Raw genomic sequence first — 16,694 nt, 5'->3', positions numbered from 1 at the left:
TACAAGACACATTGAGGAAATCCACCAAAGATTGTGAGGCAACACCTTGTAAACCCACAGCCACTTCAATCCTGAAGGACAAGGGCAGCAGATACATGGGAACACCAGGACAAATTCCCCTCTGAGCCACTCACCATCCTGACTTGGAAATATATCGGACATTTCTTCAGTGTTGTCAGGCCATAATCCTGGAATTCCCTCCCTGACAGCAATGTGGGTCAACCGACAGCACATGGATTGCAGCGATTCAACAAGGCAGCTCACCACCACCTTCTCAAAGGGGGGCAACGAGGGAGAGGGACTGCGTTGCCCATGTCCCACGCGTGAATAAATAACTCCCTATGGAGTAGGCCTGCCTGTCATCATTCACCAAACATAGCACCCTGTTTGTTGTAAATAATTTAAGTTCAGTTCATTTTTAGAATAGGGAAGTGAGAAACAAGCTCAGTCATGGCGAAACTGAATGGCTAATGAAATCGTGCCGAACAGAGACAAACGGGTGTTGTTGGGAGAAGGAAACCGGCCATCCTTACCCAGCATGGAACTCTGTGTGACTCCAAACCAAAAGTGAGGGCCATTTCTACAAACCGCCTTCTGAAGGGGCCGAGTAAGTCCGTCTCTTCTCAGAAATACAGTCTTTTGACAAGCTTCTTCTCAAATTGTGATTTAGAAAATAAACCCTCAAGCCCACATCCCACCCTGGAAATGGTCGACACTTGACCAATCACCTCCCTTCACACTCTCAACGCCTGGTGTTCTGGCCATAACCAACACTCTGGGGCAGGAGGTTCAGAGGGGTTGTGAGGAAAATCATTTTCACTCACAGGATCTGGAACTCACTGCCTGTGAGGGTGGGGGAGGCAGAAACCCTCATCACATTGAAGGAGTGTTTAAATGCTCCCTCACGATGCCCAAGCTCTGGGGCCAAGTGCTGGGGAAATGGGGATTAGAGAATAGTGAGGTGGCTGTTTCTGACTCAATGGGCCGAAAGGCCTTTAATTTGTGCTGGAGACTCTGCAATAATGACAGATAGTTCACGTTTCACGGAAAGGTGAATATTATCGCTCCTCTTCCTCAGACCATAATTCGTGTCGATCGCTTCACAGGCGTAATTCCCAGAAACGTTTGCAGCCGCTGCGTTGATCGTGTACACACCGCCAGCATCCGGCGCTGTCTCCAGGGCGCTGCCATCTCTGTAAAATGTGTAGTGAAGCCGGATGGAGCGCCGCGCTGCCTGAGCAATGCACGTCAACGTGACCCGGAGCCCCTCAAATACTTCAGCCGCCAGCTCCACCCTCAGTACGGGCTTGGCAAAGCGTTCTGGAATGTAACACACAGTCGGGGCTCATCTATCAACTGTTATAGTCACAGAGCGAAAGGTACAGCAGTGATGAGGGGCAAAGAATGTGAGCATTTAGTGACAAAGGATGGGGACGAGAGCAAAACTATCTTTCTCTTGCTTTCCAAATTTCAAACTCTGTTTCAATGCCACTAGATTCACAGAATCATAGAGTCATAAAGCACGGAAACAGACCATTCAGCCCAACTCGTCCATGCCGACCAGGTTTCCCAAACCGCTGTAGTCCCATTTGCCCGTGTTTGGCCCATATCCCTCTGCACCTTTCCTATCCATGTACCTGTTCAAATTTCTTAAATGTTGTAATTGAACAAGCCTCCAACACTTCCTTCCTTCCATATGCACCACCCTCTGGGTGGAAACACTGGTCCTTTTAAAATCCTTCCCCTCTCCTCAAATCTGTGCCCTCTAGTTTTGGACTCCCCTACCCTGGGAAAAAGACCTTATCTCTGCCCCCGAAACCTCTTTAATTTCACCCCTCAGCCTCCCACACTCTCGGCTGTTCTGTCTCTCCCTTTCACTCAAAACCCTTTCAGTCTTCAGGAATCCTGGGATGGGTACAGCATAAGTGTTTGTCCTCCTCATGTCTCTGTTGGACGTTGTGCTTTGTTCTCTCTCCTTCTCTGTGAGCTTGCCTTTATCACTCTCATCAGAGAATCTGCCACTAGAAGTGGCGATCTAAGGGAACATTATCAATCACTCCCAGGATTATGAAAAGAATAGGGGCTGTATGCTTTATACCTCAATTACACACAGCACCATCAGGATTCCATCAGCAATAACTGTGTATTGAATCAGTCACCTTATTTAAGAATGGATATAAATTAATTGTGTGAGGTTCAGACAATTTCAGGCTGTAAGATGTAGGAGCAGAAGTAGGCCGTTCTACCCATTGAGTCTGGAGCCCTTTTCAATGAGATAGTAATTAACCTGATCAATATTAATACCAATTTTCTGCTCTTTATTCCCCATAATCTCCCTGATTAAACATCTCTCTCACTCTCTCAGCCATGAATATTCTCAACATCCCAGCCACGACAAGCCTTTATGGCGAGGAATTTCACAGATTCACTCCCCTCTGAGAGAAGAAATTCCTCCTCACCTCTGTCATTAATGGGTGATATCACCTTATTCTGAGACAATGCCCCTCTGGTCCCAAACTCTCCCACACAAGGGGCAACAAACTATCTCTGCATCTCCCCTGTCAGGTCCATCCAAAAATCATCAATAAATTTGGCCCTCATTCTTCTAAGCTACGAGGACAGGCCCAACCTACTCAAACTCTCCCTCATCAGACAGTCCCACCATATATGCAGTCAGCCAAGTGAACCTCTCTGGACTGCTTCCAATGCCCAGTCTATCTTTCTTCAGATATGGGGCCTCAAAATTATTCACAGTATCCCCATGGTCTGAATAGTGTCTTGTAGAGTGTTAGCAAAACCTCCTGAGTTTTATACTCCATTCCATTTGAAATGAAGGCCCCTTGCCTTCCCAACCCCACCATTGTACATGAATGCTAACTTTATGTGATTCACAGATGTGTACTCCCTAGTCCTTCAGCCCTGTTGCATTTTTGCAGTCTTTCTCAATTTAAATAATATTCGACTCCACTATTACTTCTGCAAAATTGCAAAACTTCACATTTGCCCATATTATATTCCATCTGTGGGACTTCTGCACATTTCCTTATAACCCATCTCTATCCCCTGCAAGCTCTTTGTGTCATTCTCATCCTTTGCCTTCCTAACTGTTCCCATGTCTTCCACAAAAGTGATGACAGTCCAATCCATTGACAGGCTCAGACCCAGGAGGAGTGGGCTTCTTGTGAAGAGAAGATGGAAAGGCTGTAGACATGATGAAGGTTAGTTAAGCGGACAAGGGTATCTTGATCAATGGGACCAACAGGTAGATGGAGTGCAATTTGGATAAATGTGAGGTGTTGCATTTTGGTAAAACTAACAAGGGCAGGACTTACACAGTTCATGGTAGGGCCCAGGGTAGTATTGTCAAACCAAGAGACCGAGTGGTGAGGGCACACAGTTCCTTGAAAATTTGTCACAGGTAGGCAGAATGGGAAAGAAGGCGTTTGGCAGGCTTGCCTTCATTGCTCAGACCATTGAGTTGGGACATCATGTTGTGGATGTACAGGAGGTGGGTAAGCCACTTTAGTACTGTGAGTATTATGTGGAATCCCAGTGACATTACTGTGGGGAGGATGTTAGTAAACTAGAAATGTGGCAAAAATCAAGATTTACAAGAATATTGCTGAGACCCAAAGGAGAGGCCAGCACTCTTTTCCTGAGGGTGTTCGAGTTTGAGGGGTGGTCTTATCAAATCATGGGATCCACAGATAAGTTGAATAGCCACGACCTTTCCCCATGGGTGGGAGTGGGGTAGGGCGGAGGTTCTGAAACTTAGAGGGCAAGGTTTTAAAATGAGAGGGGAAAGGTTTAAAAGGGACCCGAGGGACAACATTTTCACACAGAGAGTGGTGCGTGTAAGGAATGAGCTGCCAAATATGGTAGAGGTGTATACAATTATAACATTTAAAAGACGTTTGAAAGGTATATACACAGGAAATGCTTAGAGGGATATGGGCCAAACACAGGCAAATGGGACTAGTTCAGTTTAGGAAACTTGGTTGGCATGGCCGAGTTGGGCTGCAGAGTCTGTTTCTGTGTCGTATGATTCCATGGGTCACGCCATCATATTGCAATTTCCCCAGATTACATCAGGGTCTCAAGCTTGCCTTCTGAGGGAAGACTGAACAAGTTGCACAGCGTTTAGAAGGATGACAGGCTGGTTGGTGGCTAGCTCAGTTGGGTGGACAGCTGGTCTGTGTAAAAGATGATGCCTACGGTTTGGGTTCAATTCCCACACCAGCTGAGGTGATCATGGAGGATTTTACATCTCCAACTCTCCCCTCACCTGAGGCGTGGTGACCCTCGGATTAAACCACCACCCAGACCCCTCTCTCCCTAATGAGGGAGAGGGACCGAAGTGACTTTACTCATAAGGCGTGAAAGGAACACTAACAACGTAGTCGTTCAAAAGGATGTTACCTCATGTGGAACAAACTAGAACGAGAGGTCACTGTTTCAGGCCAAGGGGGTGGGGCAGATTGAAAGCAGAGATACGGCGGAATGGCTTCTGCCAGAGGCAGGTGGGCAGGGATGGGTGGGGAGCGAATGAGTTTGGGTTGTTTTCCTTGGAGCACAGAAGGCTGAGGTCGGGGAGTGGGGAGCCTGGTAGAGATGTGTAGGATTAAGAAACGCATGGACAGCGGGAGTGGGAAGCAGCTGTTATCTATAGATGAAGAGTCAGCAATGAAAGTGGTATCATTTTAAAGTGAAAGGCAGGAGGTTTAGATCACGATTTGAGGATTGTTTCACCCAGAGTGTGGTGGGGATCCGGATGCACTGCCAGGGAGGGCAGTTGAGGCAGGAAACCACACAACCTTTACAAAGTACTTGGATGATACTTGAAATGTCATGAAATTCAAGGCAGTGCAGAAAACTGGGAGCGATGTCATTTTGGCAGCACAGGCACGATGTGCCAAAGGGCCTCTTCCGTGCTGTATGATTCAGAACGTCGCCTGTGTTTAAATTGAGAGAAATACACACATTGTCTACCACAGATTGTAACATCATTTACGTACCTCGAACTTGAACTTGAACTTTAACACTTCTGGATTCAAACATACCGATTGTGCATTTGTACCATCCACTGCCATCAGTGCTGTTTACTTTAATGCTATGTGAAGATTCACGGTTTGTGAGCTTCATTGAATGGATTTCTTTGCCATTTCGATAAAAGACAAAGTCCTTCTTCAATGGAATATTGAATTTGAAACGACAACTCAGTTTCAGTGTCTCTCCTTCCAAAGGTGAAATTGGGACAACATGGAAAGCCACATTTTTATCTAAATCGAAAGCAAAGGTGCATTATTACAACTTATGATAGGCTTTTGTTACATTGGAAACTGTTCCTGAAACATTCATGATTACTCTTTTTTTTTCCCCCAAATCTGTCCCCAGTATTTTCTACAACCCACTCAGGGCATCTCCTGTCAGTGTCTGTTTTTCAACTTAGTTGGAGTGTCATAAACAGTTTTGGTTCCCTGACCTGAGGAGGGGTCATAAGGCCATAAGAAACAGAAACAGGAGTATGCCATTTGGTCATTGGGCCCACTCCAATGAGATTAGGCCTCAAAACCATTAGATTAGAATTAAGCCATTCAGCCTGTTGGGTGTGCTCCTCCATTTAATGAGATCACTGCCAATCAGATCATTGTCAACTCCACTTTCCTATCTTCTCCCCCCATAAACCTTGATTCCCCCTTCCTGATTAAAAATCTCAGTAATTTAGCCTCAAATATACTCAACAGCCCAGCTTCGACAGCCTTCTGCAAGAAAGAATCCCACAGATTTGCTCCCCTCAGAGAGAAGAAATTCCTGCTCGTCTCTGATTTCACTGGGCAACTCCCTCACCTTACTCTGAGATGATGATTTTCTGTGTCTAGTCTCTCCCACACAAGGGAAAACAACATCTCTCCGCATCTCCCCTGCCAAGTCCCTCTAAAATTCTTCAATAAGTTGGCCTCTCATTCTTCTGATCTCCAATGAGTACAGGCACAACCTACTCAAGCTGTCCTCGCAAGAAATTATTTACTCCCACTTCAGGTGCCTAACCTTCCACAAATCACTGATGGAATGAAACTGTAGTTACAGCAGTGAATCATGTTGAAGCACATGGATTTGGCTGAACATTGGTTTGGACTTCAAGAAAATACTGTATGCAGTTCTGTTCGCCACACGACCTGAAGGGTGTGGAAGCTTTGGTGATGGTATTGAAATGGTTCACCAAGATGTTTCCTGGTTCGGAGTGTAGTAACTATGAAAGGAGACATTGGATAAACTTAGTTTGATTATGCTTATGTAGAAAAGAAAGGGATGACCTGATAAAAGTTTATAAAATGATGAGAGGCTTGGATAGAAAGGATAATTAGAGTCTTTTTCCTAGGGTAGGAATATCAATTACTCAAAGACTTAGGTTAAAGGAAAAAAGGAGGGTAATTTTAAAGGAGATGTGAGAGGTACATTTTTTTTTACAGGGGGTGATATGTGCCTGGAATACACTGACAGAGATGGTGGTGAAGGTGGATACAACAGCAATGTTTAAGGTTCATCTTGACAGATAAGTGACCAGGCAGGGAATATAGGGACATGGACAGTCCAGAGGCAAAATGGTTTCAGTTCAGAAAGGCATCGTGTGTTAGCACAGTCTTAGTGCGCTGAAGGGCATGTTCTGTAGTGTACAGTTCTTTGAACACTGTGCACTTCACTTCCATGTGAAGTTTTCTATGTAAATGAAAGTTAAAGGTCACTTACCAGTGATGACAACTTCAACAGGTTCACTCTTTTGTGGTGGGAAATATACCTCACAGTGATAAGACCCACCAGTTTCACTGGTCGCGAGTGTTTGATAAACGTTAGTCTGTGTAGAACTGAAATACTGTCCATTTTTGTACCAAGAAACGCCTTTTGTTTTTTTTGGCCCACATTGAAATTTTAAAGTCTCTCCTTCTTTTACGAACCCATTTGTGGGATGTACAGAAAGCATGAGCCTTCCAGTTTCTGAAGAAAGAGAGAGAAGCAGGAAGGTTGAGGGTCCAATCACTGTACTTTTTTGACCTCACACTGCTATACATGGAATGGACAGTTCAGCCCAGCATACAGAGCTCCAGTTCGATTTGGCTACTGACCGAATGGCACTGACAAGACAATAAGTTCTGAATTTGATGAATGTTTTGGGCGCCTAACCCTGGATTGCTTGATATCATCTGTGTGATCCCAACCATTTAGCCAGCTTCTTTATTTTTCAATGGACCAATCAGTAGATCTACTGAACAGAAGAGTTAACTGCACAGATTAAGTTTAGCCTGAGTAGAGTCAGCTTGATTACAATGTGAAAACATTTCTACTCAACACTTGATGAGTTGATACTCAACACTTCGATCAAGTCTCACCCAAACCTTTGCACCTCAAAGGAGAAAACTTGCAATATTATTTTTCTGTATTTTCGAGATCTCCCCCATCCAACGCAAAGTGTTACTTAATTAACCAAGTAATGGCCACGCCCAATAAGAGGGAATCGATCCTTCATTCTTTGATGTTCATTCATGTTACCCTCAGTGAAACCCCTCCACAATCAGTATCCTGAGGGTTACCATTGGGAATCTAACAATCACACTTTTATCTTCAGCAGTGTTACTGTCATTGAATCTGCTCACTACCAACATGCTGGTGGTTACTATTGACTAGAAACTCAACTGGATTCACCATGTCCATACAGCAGTGACAAGAGATGGTCAGAGCCTGGGATCCTGCAGCAACCGACTTACCTCCTGAGTTCCCCAAAGCCTGCCACCATCAAAAGGCAGAAGTCAGGAGTGTTATGGAATACTCCCCACCAGGCTGGATGAGTGTGGCCCCAACAACACTCAAAAAGCTCAACAACATCCAGGGGCAATGCAGCCCCTGCTTGATGGGCAGCACATTCATAAACATCCACTTCCTTCCACCACTGATGCTCAGCAGCAGCAGTGTGTACTATCTACAAGATGCACTGCATAAACTCACCAAAAATTCTCAGACAGCACCTTCCAAACCCAACAGCACTTCCATCTAGGAGGATAAGAGCGGCAGATATATGGGAACATCACCACCTGCAAGTTCCCTCTGAGCCACTCACCATTCTGACTTGGAAATATATCAGCCGTTCGTTCGGTGTCACTGGATCAGAATCCTGGAATTCGATCCCTGAGGGCATTGTAGGTCTACCTCCAGCACATTGACTGGAGCCACTCAAGAAGGCAACTCATTGTCACCTTCCCAAAGGAGACATCTAGGGACGGAGCAATAAATACTGGGCCCAGCCAGCAATGCACAACTTTCTTATTATGGAACTGAAGCCAAGAACTGAAGTTAATGCCCATTAATATTTATCATAACGATTATCACAGCTAGTTCTGATGTGTATGAGGCACCATTTAATCATTTTGTCCTGTCAAAACCAGACAGAACCATGCATTTTCCACATTCTTGTTCTGATTTATATTGTGTGTACGGTCAGTGCCATTATCTGCCAGGGCCATGACCTTGAATTTTGCTGCTGAATTTGTAACGTGGGAGTTTAACTTTAGCTTCCAAAATCTTTTTAACTAAATGAACTGTAACAATTCCATTAAAACCTTCATTTACTGCCTGACCAATCTTGTCTAATGATTCAGCCATCACTGACACTGCCGTCATACTCGTACTTAAGGCCATAAGACCATGATTATAGAGGTAGGCCATTCAGCCCCTCAATCCTGTTCTGCCATCCAATAGGATTGTGGCTGATCTATATTCTCCACATCCACTTTCCTGCCTTTTCCCTGTATTCCATGATTGCCCGATTGATCAATAATTAATCAGCCTTAAATATACACAAGGACTGTGCACCTCAACATAGCCCTCTGTGGCTAGGACTTCCAAAGACCCATGTCCCTCTGAGAGAAGAAATACCTCTCCATCTCAGTCTTCAACTGTGCCCCTTTATTCTGAAACTATTCTGGTCTTGGGTTCTCCCATGATGAGAAGCATCATCTCAGCACTGGCCCTGTCAAGCCCTGATATGTTTCAATGAGATCATTTCTCATTCTCCTAAACGCCAGTGTGTAGAGTCCCAACCTTTGCTTATAAGACAATCCGTCCATCCTGGGAATCATTCTAGTGATCCCTCTCTAGACTGCCACCAATGAAATGAGAACCTTTCCCTAAATAAGGGGAGCAAAATTCTTCACAGAGCTCAGAAGTGGTCTCCCCAGCTCCTTGTACAGTTGGCATAAGACTTCCCTCCTCATGTATTTCAAATGCCTTCAAATAAAGGCGAATATTCCCTTTGCTCTTCCTGATTACCTGCAGCCCCTTCCCCCCCCCAACAAAGATGCTAACTTTCTGTGTTCCATGCACATGTCACCCCCAAGTTCCTTTATGTCGCAGCTTTCTGCAGTTTCTCTCCATTTAAATAATACTCTTCTTGTGTTCCAACTTCCAAACTGATCACAATTCTGTTTAAAAAAATAACAGCCTGGTTTAAATCTCATGCTCATTAGAAGTATGGTGGTCGTGTAACATTCTGGTACAGTGTTACTGAATGCCCAGTGACTGAGTCAATGAAAATGGACACTGGCCTTCATTTTAACTGGTGATGTTTCCGCATTGGAGAAGAGTTGAAAATGATTTCAGTGTCTGATCTTTGAGAGAACTGAACCGGAAAGACTTGGATCAAGTCCCATTTGACACATGTTTGGAAAGGTTTGCTGAAAAGATGTGTTCAGCAAGACTTCTGGTTTCCAAATGATTATCCAAGAAATTTGCAGTTCCCCCTCACCTTGTGTGTTCCCACAGATGACAAGATTCACTGGAAAATAGAAGGGAATTGAAATACAAATGTCATTATTGTGGCAGTGTCCTGGAAACTGCAAAACAAAGACAATGTCAAAACAATGAAAATAGAGAAGCAGCAGAGAAACAGCACGTGCCCTGTCTTTGACTCCATGGGAACTGTTGACTGTTCAGTCCCATTAAAATGGGGCAGAAATATGAATCGATATGAATTGCATGCTGACCCCATTGGTTTCTCGCTCTTGTCTTGTTCCACTGTCAACTTTTGCTTTGTACCTTTCGGCCTTTGCTTTGTCTCCTCATGTTCCCCTCCTGTTTTACCTTTGCTAAGGTTCCCATTTCCTGTACCAGTCTTCTTAAACAAGTAAAGGACTCTGTAAATCTTGTCTTGTTTTTTAGAAAATTAAATATCTTTAGGAAGATAATTGCAAAAGGAATTATGGTCACACAACGTTGTGTTTCTTGTCTTGGACAGATTTGCGGAAACCTCCAAAGTTAGCCAGTTCAAAGACAAGTGACTATAGTTACAACAGGGTTCCTCTCAGAACATCACTGAATAGTTTTGAGAGATAATGGGAACTGCAGATGCTGGAGAATCCGCGATAATAAAATGTGAGTCTGTATGAACACAGCAGGCCCAGCAGCATCTCAGGAGCACAAAAGCTGACGTTTCGGGCCTAGACCCTTCATCAGAGAGGGGGACGGGGAGAGGGAACTGGAATAAATAGGGAGAGAGGGGGAGGCGGACCGAAGATGGAGAGAAAAGAAGATAGGTGGAGAGAGTATAGGTGGGGAGGTATGGAGGGGTTAGGTCAGTCCAGGGAAGACGGACAGGTCAAGGAGGAAGCTACATTGTATTTCCTGCAACATACCCCTCACACCCCGCCCCCGCCACAACCGCCCAAAGAGATCGAGAACGCCCTTGACCGCGTCTCCCGTATTTCCCGCAACACATCCCTCACACCCCGGCCCTGCCACAACCGCCCAAAGAGGATCCCCCTCGTTCTCACAACCACCCCACCAACCTCCGGATACAACGCATCATCCTCCGACACTTCCGCCATCTACAATCCGACCCCACCACCCAAGACATTTTTCCATCCCCATCCCTGTCTGCTTTCCGGAGAGACCACTCTCTCCGTGACTCCCTTGTTCACTCCACACAGCCCTCCAACCCCACCACACCCGGCACCTTCCCCTGCAACCACAGGAAATGCTACACTTGCCCCCCACCTCCTCCCTCACCCCTATCCCAGGCCCCAAGATGACATTCCACATTAAGCAGAGGTTCACCTGCACATCTGCCAATGTGGTATACTGCATCCACTGTACCCGGTGTGGCTTCCTCTACATTGGGGAAACCAAGCGGAGGCTTGGGGACCGCTTTGCAGAACACCTCCGCTCAGTTCGCAACAAACAACTGCACCTCCCAGTCGCAAACCATTTCCACTCCCCCTCCCATTCTTTAGATGACATGTCCATCATGGGCCTCCTGCAGTGCCACAATGGTGCCACCCGAAGTTTGCAGGAACAGCGACTCATATTCCGCCTGGGCACCCTGCAGCCTAATGGTATCAATGTGGACTTCACCAGTTTCAAAATCTCCCCTTCCCCCACCGCATCCCTAAACCAACCCAGTTCGTCCCCTCCCCCCACTGCATCATACAACCAGCCCAGCTCTTCCCCTCCACCCACTGCATCCCAAAACCAGCCCAGCCTGTCTCTGCCTCCCTAACCTGTTCTTCCTCTCACCCATCCCTTCCTCCCACCCCAAGCCGCACCCCCATCTACCTACTAACCTCATCCCACCTCCTTGACCTGTCCGTCTTCCCTGGACTGACCTCTCCCCTCCCTACCTCCCCACCTATACTCTCTCCACCTATCTTCTTTACTCTCCATCTTCGGTCCGCCTCCCCCTCTCTCCCTACTGAATAGTTTTGAGATGCTTAAGCACCTCCTGTTGCATTTAAAGTCAATTCACAAGAGAACGAGGGCCAGGTTCAATCCCAGTTCAGAGCCAAAGAGGTCTGTAGCACAGGAAAAGGCCCATTGGCCCAACATGCTCATACCAGTCAAAAGCAATGATCTCAGTATTCTCTAATCCCATTTTCCCACCAATTGGCATTGCAAGTCCACATCTAAATCCTTCTTCAATGTGATGAGGGTTTTGTGTCTCTCCCACACTTACAGGCAGTGAGTTCCAGTTTCCCTGCCAATCTCTGGGTAAAAATGATTGACCTGACATTTCCTCTTAACCCCCTGCCCCTACCTTCAATCTATATCTCACAGCCCGATCATTGATCCCTCCCTCAAGGGGAAACATTTCTTCCTGTTTTCCCTTTCTATGCCCCTCATCATTTGATACCCCTCTGTCAATCTCCTTTGCTCAAGTGAAAACAACCCCAGTCTTTCCAATCTCTCTTCATTACTGAAACTGTCCAGCCCCCAAGGCAACATCCTGCTAAATCTCCTGATGCTGATGAGAATTGATGGTATTTCCACTCACTGCTCAGTGAGGTATTTGGCCTCGAATTGTTGGAGATTGCACTTCCCTCTGCAGGATTCTGAAATTTGACTGATCTGTCCACAACTTAACATTTTCAGATCTCAGTGTATGTGTGTACATCATTTGCATTCTTTTCTGATAAGATCAAATGATCTTGTGTAAAGTGGAACCAAAGTAACCTGAAAAGTTTGTTTTCTCTCTCTCTGTCTCTCTCTCTCTCTCTGTCTCGAAATGCTATCACACAGCCTCCCAACTCTTTTCAGTACAGATTTTTGCAACGTTTGGTTTTTATGTTGGCCATAGTGATTTTCCCTCACTTTCTAGAAACTGCAAGGTAAATGTGGGGTTATTGGCTGCAGAATTTAACCTCATATGACTGGGCAACAGTGCAGATTTCTCAGGGACAAAGTTCATCTGTGACACACACTTACAGAGGATCAGAAACATGGGGCTCTGCAACATTTCTGACATGGTTCTGCAGGACATCAGTCCAATACAGTATGACCTGGTCCCCATTACATCGATGCCTTCTCTGTCTTACATTTACCTGTAACAGAAGACAAGAAGTTCAGAATCAGCAAAAGGAGGCTGTTCTCTTCATACCCTGCCAGAAGTTCCAATTAATCAGTTCCTCTCACAGGAACAGGCGTAGCCATTCAGCCCTTCCAGCCTGTTCCACCATTCAATGGCTGATGTGTGGTCTAGCTCCATATACCTGCCTTTGGCCCCTATCCCCTTCATATCATTGCTGAACAAATATTATCCATCGCAGATTAAAAACTAACAACTGATCCAGCATCCACTGCCATCTTTGAGAGTCAGTTCCAAACCTCTCCCACCCTTTGTGGGTACAAGCGCTTCCAAACCTCTCCCTTGAACAGTTTGGGCTGACAATCAGACTGTGTCCTTCCCATTTCTCGAATCCCTGACCAGTGGAAATAGTTTATCTTTATCCAGTCTATCTTTCCTTGTCAATATATTTGATCAGATCAACCTTAATCTTCTAAGTTCATAACAACCTCTGAAGTCCAGGTAACATTGTTGTGAGCCTACGTTGTCCTCTCCCCAAGGCCAATCTATCCTTCTTAAGGTGTGGTGCCCAGACCTGCTCCAAGTGGAGTCTAACCAGGTGTTTTTTTTAAGAACTGCAGCATTACTTTGCACCCTAGTACTCCAGTCCTCTTTATTTAAAGACAAGCTGTACTGAACATTAGTCAGCCCCATTTGGAATAATGGGGACAGTTCTGGTAGCCACACTGCAAAGATGATGTGGGGGCTTTGGAACAGTTACAGAAGTGGCTTCCCAGATGGTACCTCATTCAGAGGGTATTAACTGTGAGGAGAGATTGAACAAACTCAATTTGTTTTCACTTGAAAGTTGGAGGATGAGGGGCAACCTGATAAAAGTTTACAGAATTATGAGAGGCACAGATGGAATGGCACTGCCAGTGGTAGAGACAAATATAACAGCATCATTTAATAGTGATCTTGGCAGATACATGACCGGGCAGGGAAGAGAGAGATAGGGACAGCCTAGATGCAAAACGATTCGAGTTGAGAAAGAGATTATGTGTTGGTGCAGTCTTGGTGAGTTCCTGTTCTTTGCCTTTTTCTTTGTTGTATTCTATTTGCTCGCTTGATTATTTTCTGTACCAGTTTATGATATTGTAAAAGTCAATGCGCTCAGTCTGCACCAAAAGTCTCTTTGGACCTTCACCGTATTTAACTTCATTCCATCTAGAAAGCATCCTAATCTATCTGCAGTTGGTCCAAAGTGAATAACCTCACACTGAAAGTTTAGAATCGCATCATGAGTCAACGCAGATATAGCGGGTCAAAGGTCTTGTTCCTGTCCTGTACTGTTCAATGTTCTACCATAATAAACCACGGGGCGATTCTACCTTCATGGAACACAGCCACAAATCCCAATTCCAATCCCTGATGTGGATGCAGGTCAACCCAAGCCTGGGCTGTCAGAGAAGAAGCAGAATCTGGACTGGAAAATGTGATCAATTAGTACCAATTTGACGCACAAAACTGGCACTGAGTTTGGGACAGCAGCGCTCCTGTTAGAAACGAAATAAAAACAAAAGAGTTATTGCTGAAGCACAGCAGGTTGGCAACATTTGCGGAGAGACAGGCTATAAACACAAAAAGTGCTGGAGAAGTTCAGCAGGTCTAGCAGCATCTGCAGAGAGACAGAAACAGATATGGGTGGAATACAGGCAAAGGGGCCTGGTTTCTGTCAGGAAACATGGCCGACATGGACGAGTTGGGCCGAAGGACCTGTTTCCGTGATGAATGACTCTATGACTCCAGTCCGTGCAGCTTTCCAGAATCAGTCTCTTACCCGGTCACTAGGAATCTCGTATTCGTCGCAGCCTGAGGCAGTGCGTCAGTGCCTGGCCCGGAGTGTTTGCTGCTTACAAGGCTGGAGAGAAAACGCAGCCAGCGCCTGCCTAACTGCCAGCAACCAGACAGAGAGGGAGAGAGACAGAAAACCTCCCCCGATTCATGGCACACCCCCACCCCGAAAGGCCACAGAAGGAAATCCCACATCAGCGCTGCCAGGCCTTTACAAGCTGAACTTTATCAGAGCTGAGCAGCCAGCGCCGAGGCTGAATAGACCTCTGCAGCCGTCACAATGATGATATATTGTCACCTCTCCTTCTGCCGTTAAACCAGCAACATTTGTGACTGAAGTAGGCATCACTGGAGAAAGTGAAAGCAAAGTAAATTTCGCAGCCCACCAGAACACAATTACTCTCCATTCCCCCGACTTTAATACCCATCCGTTTGATATCTGTAGTTCCCTTTCGCCACTATTAACAACCCCTTTTGGTAAATGCGCCGTCACCGATGTGTTCCACACACCTCTCCTCTGTCGAAATTATGAAAAACCCTATATTTCCCACCTCTTTCGGCTCTGAAGGGTTGTTGAACATTAACTGTTTTCCTCTTTCTCTCTCCACAGATGCTGCCAGACCCGCTAAGTTTCTCCAGCGCTTTCTGTGTTCTTAACCTGCAATATTGCCCCTGTTTCTCTCTCTGTCTCCTCACTGTTTTTGTTGATTCTGCTCCTCATGCTCACAATCGTGATTGAGAAAGGAACACTGCAGCATCGCCCCTTTGTATGGAAAGAGTTTTTGGACGCACAGCCTGAAAGTGTCGATCTGATATTTCCAGTGTTCAGCAATTCTACATAGTCCCACTGCCCACTTTTTTTATCCCGTCACAGGTTTTTTTTTTAATTGTTCAGACAATCAGTGCTGGCACAGGACCAGGAATACGATGATCTGAATCACAGTATTCATTGCCACAAAAACTGTGGGGCTGTTGGAGATGTGAAACAAAAATAAAAGCGCTCAAGAAACTCAGCAGGTCTGGCAGCATCTGTGGACACACAGATAAACAGAGATAACGTTACAGTTTATAAACACAGAAATAACGTTTCTAAGTGTGACAAACCTTCTCTGAACTGGTTCCAACTTTAACACCCTTCCATAAGGACAGTGAGTAATACTGTACAGTACTGCAGGCGTGGAAACATCAATCTCCTATATAACGGAAGCATGACCTCTCGACTCTTGCATTCACTTCCCCTCACAATGAAACAGAACATCCTATGGTCATTCCTGAGATAACAAGTTGTCGATCTGGAAGAAGACAGCAGGCCAAGCAGCATCAGAAGAGCAGGAAGGCTGACGTTTCGTGCCCATCTCTATGCGCTTTGCAGATTACTTGCTGGAGCAGGTCACCAACCTGCCATCCTTACAGAACTGACCGCCTGTAATCTGCTGATTTCCCCACTGGTACGCTCTCAGAAAGTTGAGTGTATTTGTTCTTTGATACTGAAAGAGAGAAGGGAACTGCAGCGACAGAGGGAACAGCTGCGTTGCTATTGCGATCAGCAGTTTTTACTCAATGTTCCCGTCAGTTACCGCACCCTGGGGACCAATGAAAGCAGCACGAGTGATGGCATCACTTTGAGCAGAGGATGCTGTGGGGAGAGAGGTTTCCATTCTGAAAAGGTCATGCTCAGTGGAGCTCGGAGGCTGAGAGGGGGTTTGAGGGAGTGAAATTGTGTCCCCGAATGCAAGTGTAACTGAACGTGCTGACTGATGCGTGCTCACGTACAGCCTACAAACTAGACTGGAGGCTTTGCTGCTCATTTGTCTGATAAGTGCGAGGCAATGTAGGGACAGAGATCCGCTCTCGTTTCTTGTTCAGCAGATTGGACTGAAACACCCTCAATGCTGTGGATATTGGCTTCAAATTTCAATAGAATGACTAACACATCCGTTGAAAATCAAAACGCAACTCATTCCCTCAATGGAGAGAAACTAGCCAGTGCTGCAATGCAGAGGGATCTGGGTGTCCT

The 16,694-nt window shown here is 45.7% G+C and overlaps 1 protein-coding gene and 1 long non-coding RNA gene across 2 annotated transcripts; both read right to left on the bottom strand.

The window, feature by feature from the left end:
- Positions 1-976: 976 nt before the first annotated feature.
- LOC132207132 (high affinity immunoglobulin gamma Fc receptor I-like) lies at positions 977-12,752 on the bottom strand. Its single transcript, XM_059642309.1, has 5 exons — positions 12,745-12,752; positions 9,794-9,823; positions 6,748-6,993; positions 5,016-5,279; positions 977-1,320 (listed from the first exon to the last, which is right to left on the bottom strand). The coding sequence occupies exons 3-5, from the start codon at positions 6,977-6,979 to the stop codon at positions 977-979; spliced, it is 840 nt and encodes a 279-aa protein (XP_059498292.1). The 5' UTR covers positions 6,980-6,993; positions 9,794-9,823; positions 12,745-12,752.
- Positions 12,753-12,759: 7 nt separating this feature from the next.
- Positions 12,760-15,838, bottom strand: LOC132207085 (uncharacterized). The gene is made up of 3 exons (XR_009443321.1): positions 15,782-15,838; positions 14,215-14,379; positions 12,760-12,860 (listed from the first exon to the last, which is right to left on the bottom strand). It is a non-coding gene; the product is annotated as an uncharacterized LOC132207085 (long non-coding RNA).
- Positions 15,839-16,694: the final 856 nt, after the last annotated feature.

This window comes from Stegostoma tigrinum, chromosome 44, assembly GCF_030684315.1.
Source record: "Stegostoma tigrinum isolate sSteTig4 chromosome 44, sSteTig4.hap1, whole genome shotgun sequence".
Taxonomy (NCBI): Eukaryota; Metazoa; Chordata; class Chondrichthyes; order Orectolobiformes; family Stegostomatidae; genus Stegostoma; species Stegostoma tigrinum.
Note: the sequence above shows the minus strand (reverse complement) of the source record. Positions and strands in the feature narration are given on the sequence as shown.

Excerpts from the sequence above, each read along its gene's own strand:
- LOC132207132 (XM_059642309.1), bottom strand. The coding sequence starts at position 6,979 with ATGCTTTCTGTACATCCCACAAATGGGTTCGTAAAAGAAGGAGAGACT. Across the intron at positions 5,280-6,747 it reads TGTTGAAGTTGTCATCACTG|ATAAAAATGTGGCTTTCCAT; the intron begins GTAAGTGACCTT and ends CTTTCGATTTAG. Across the intron at positions 1,321-5,015 it reads AGTTCAAGTTCAAGTTCGAG|AACGCTTTGCCAAGCCCGTA; the intron begins GTACGTAAATGA and ends GTTACATTCCAG.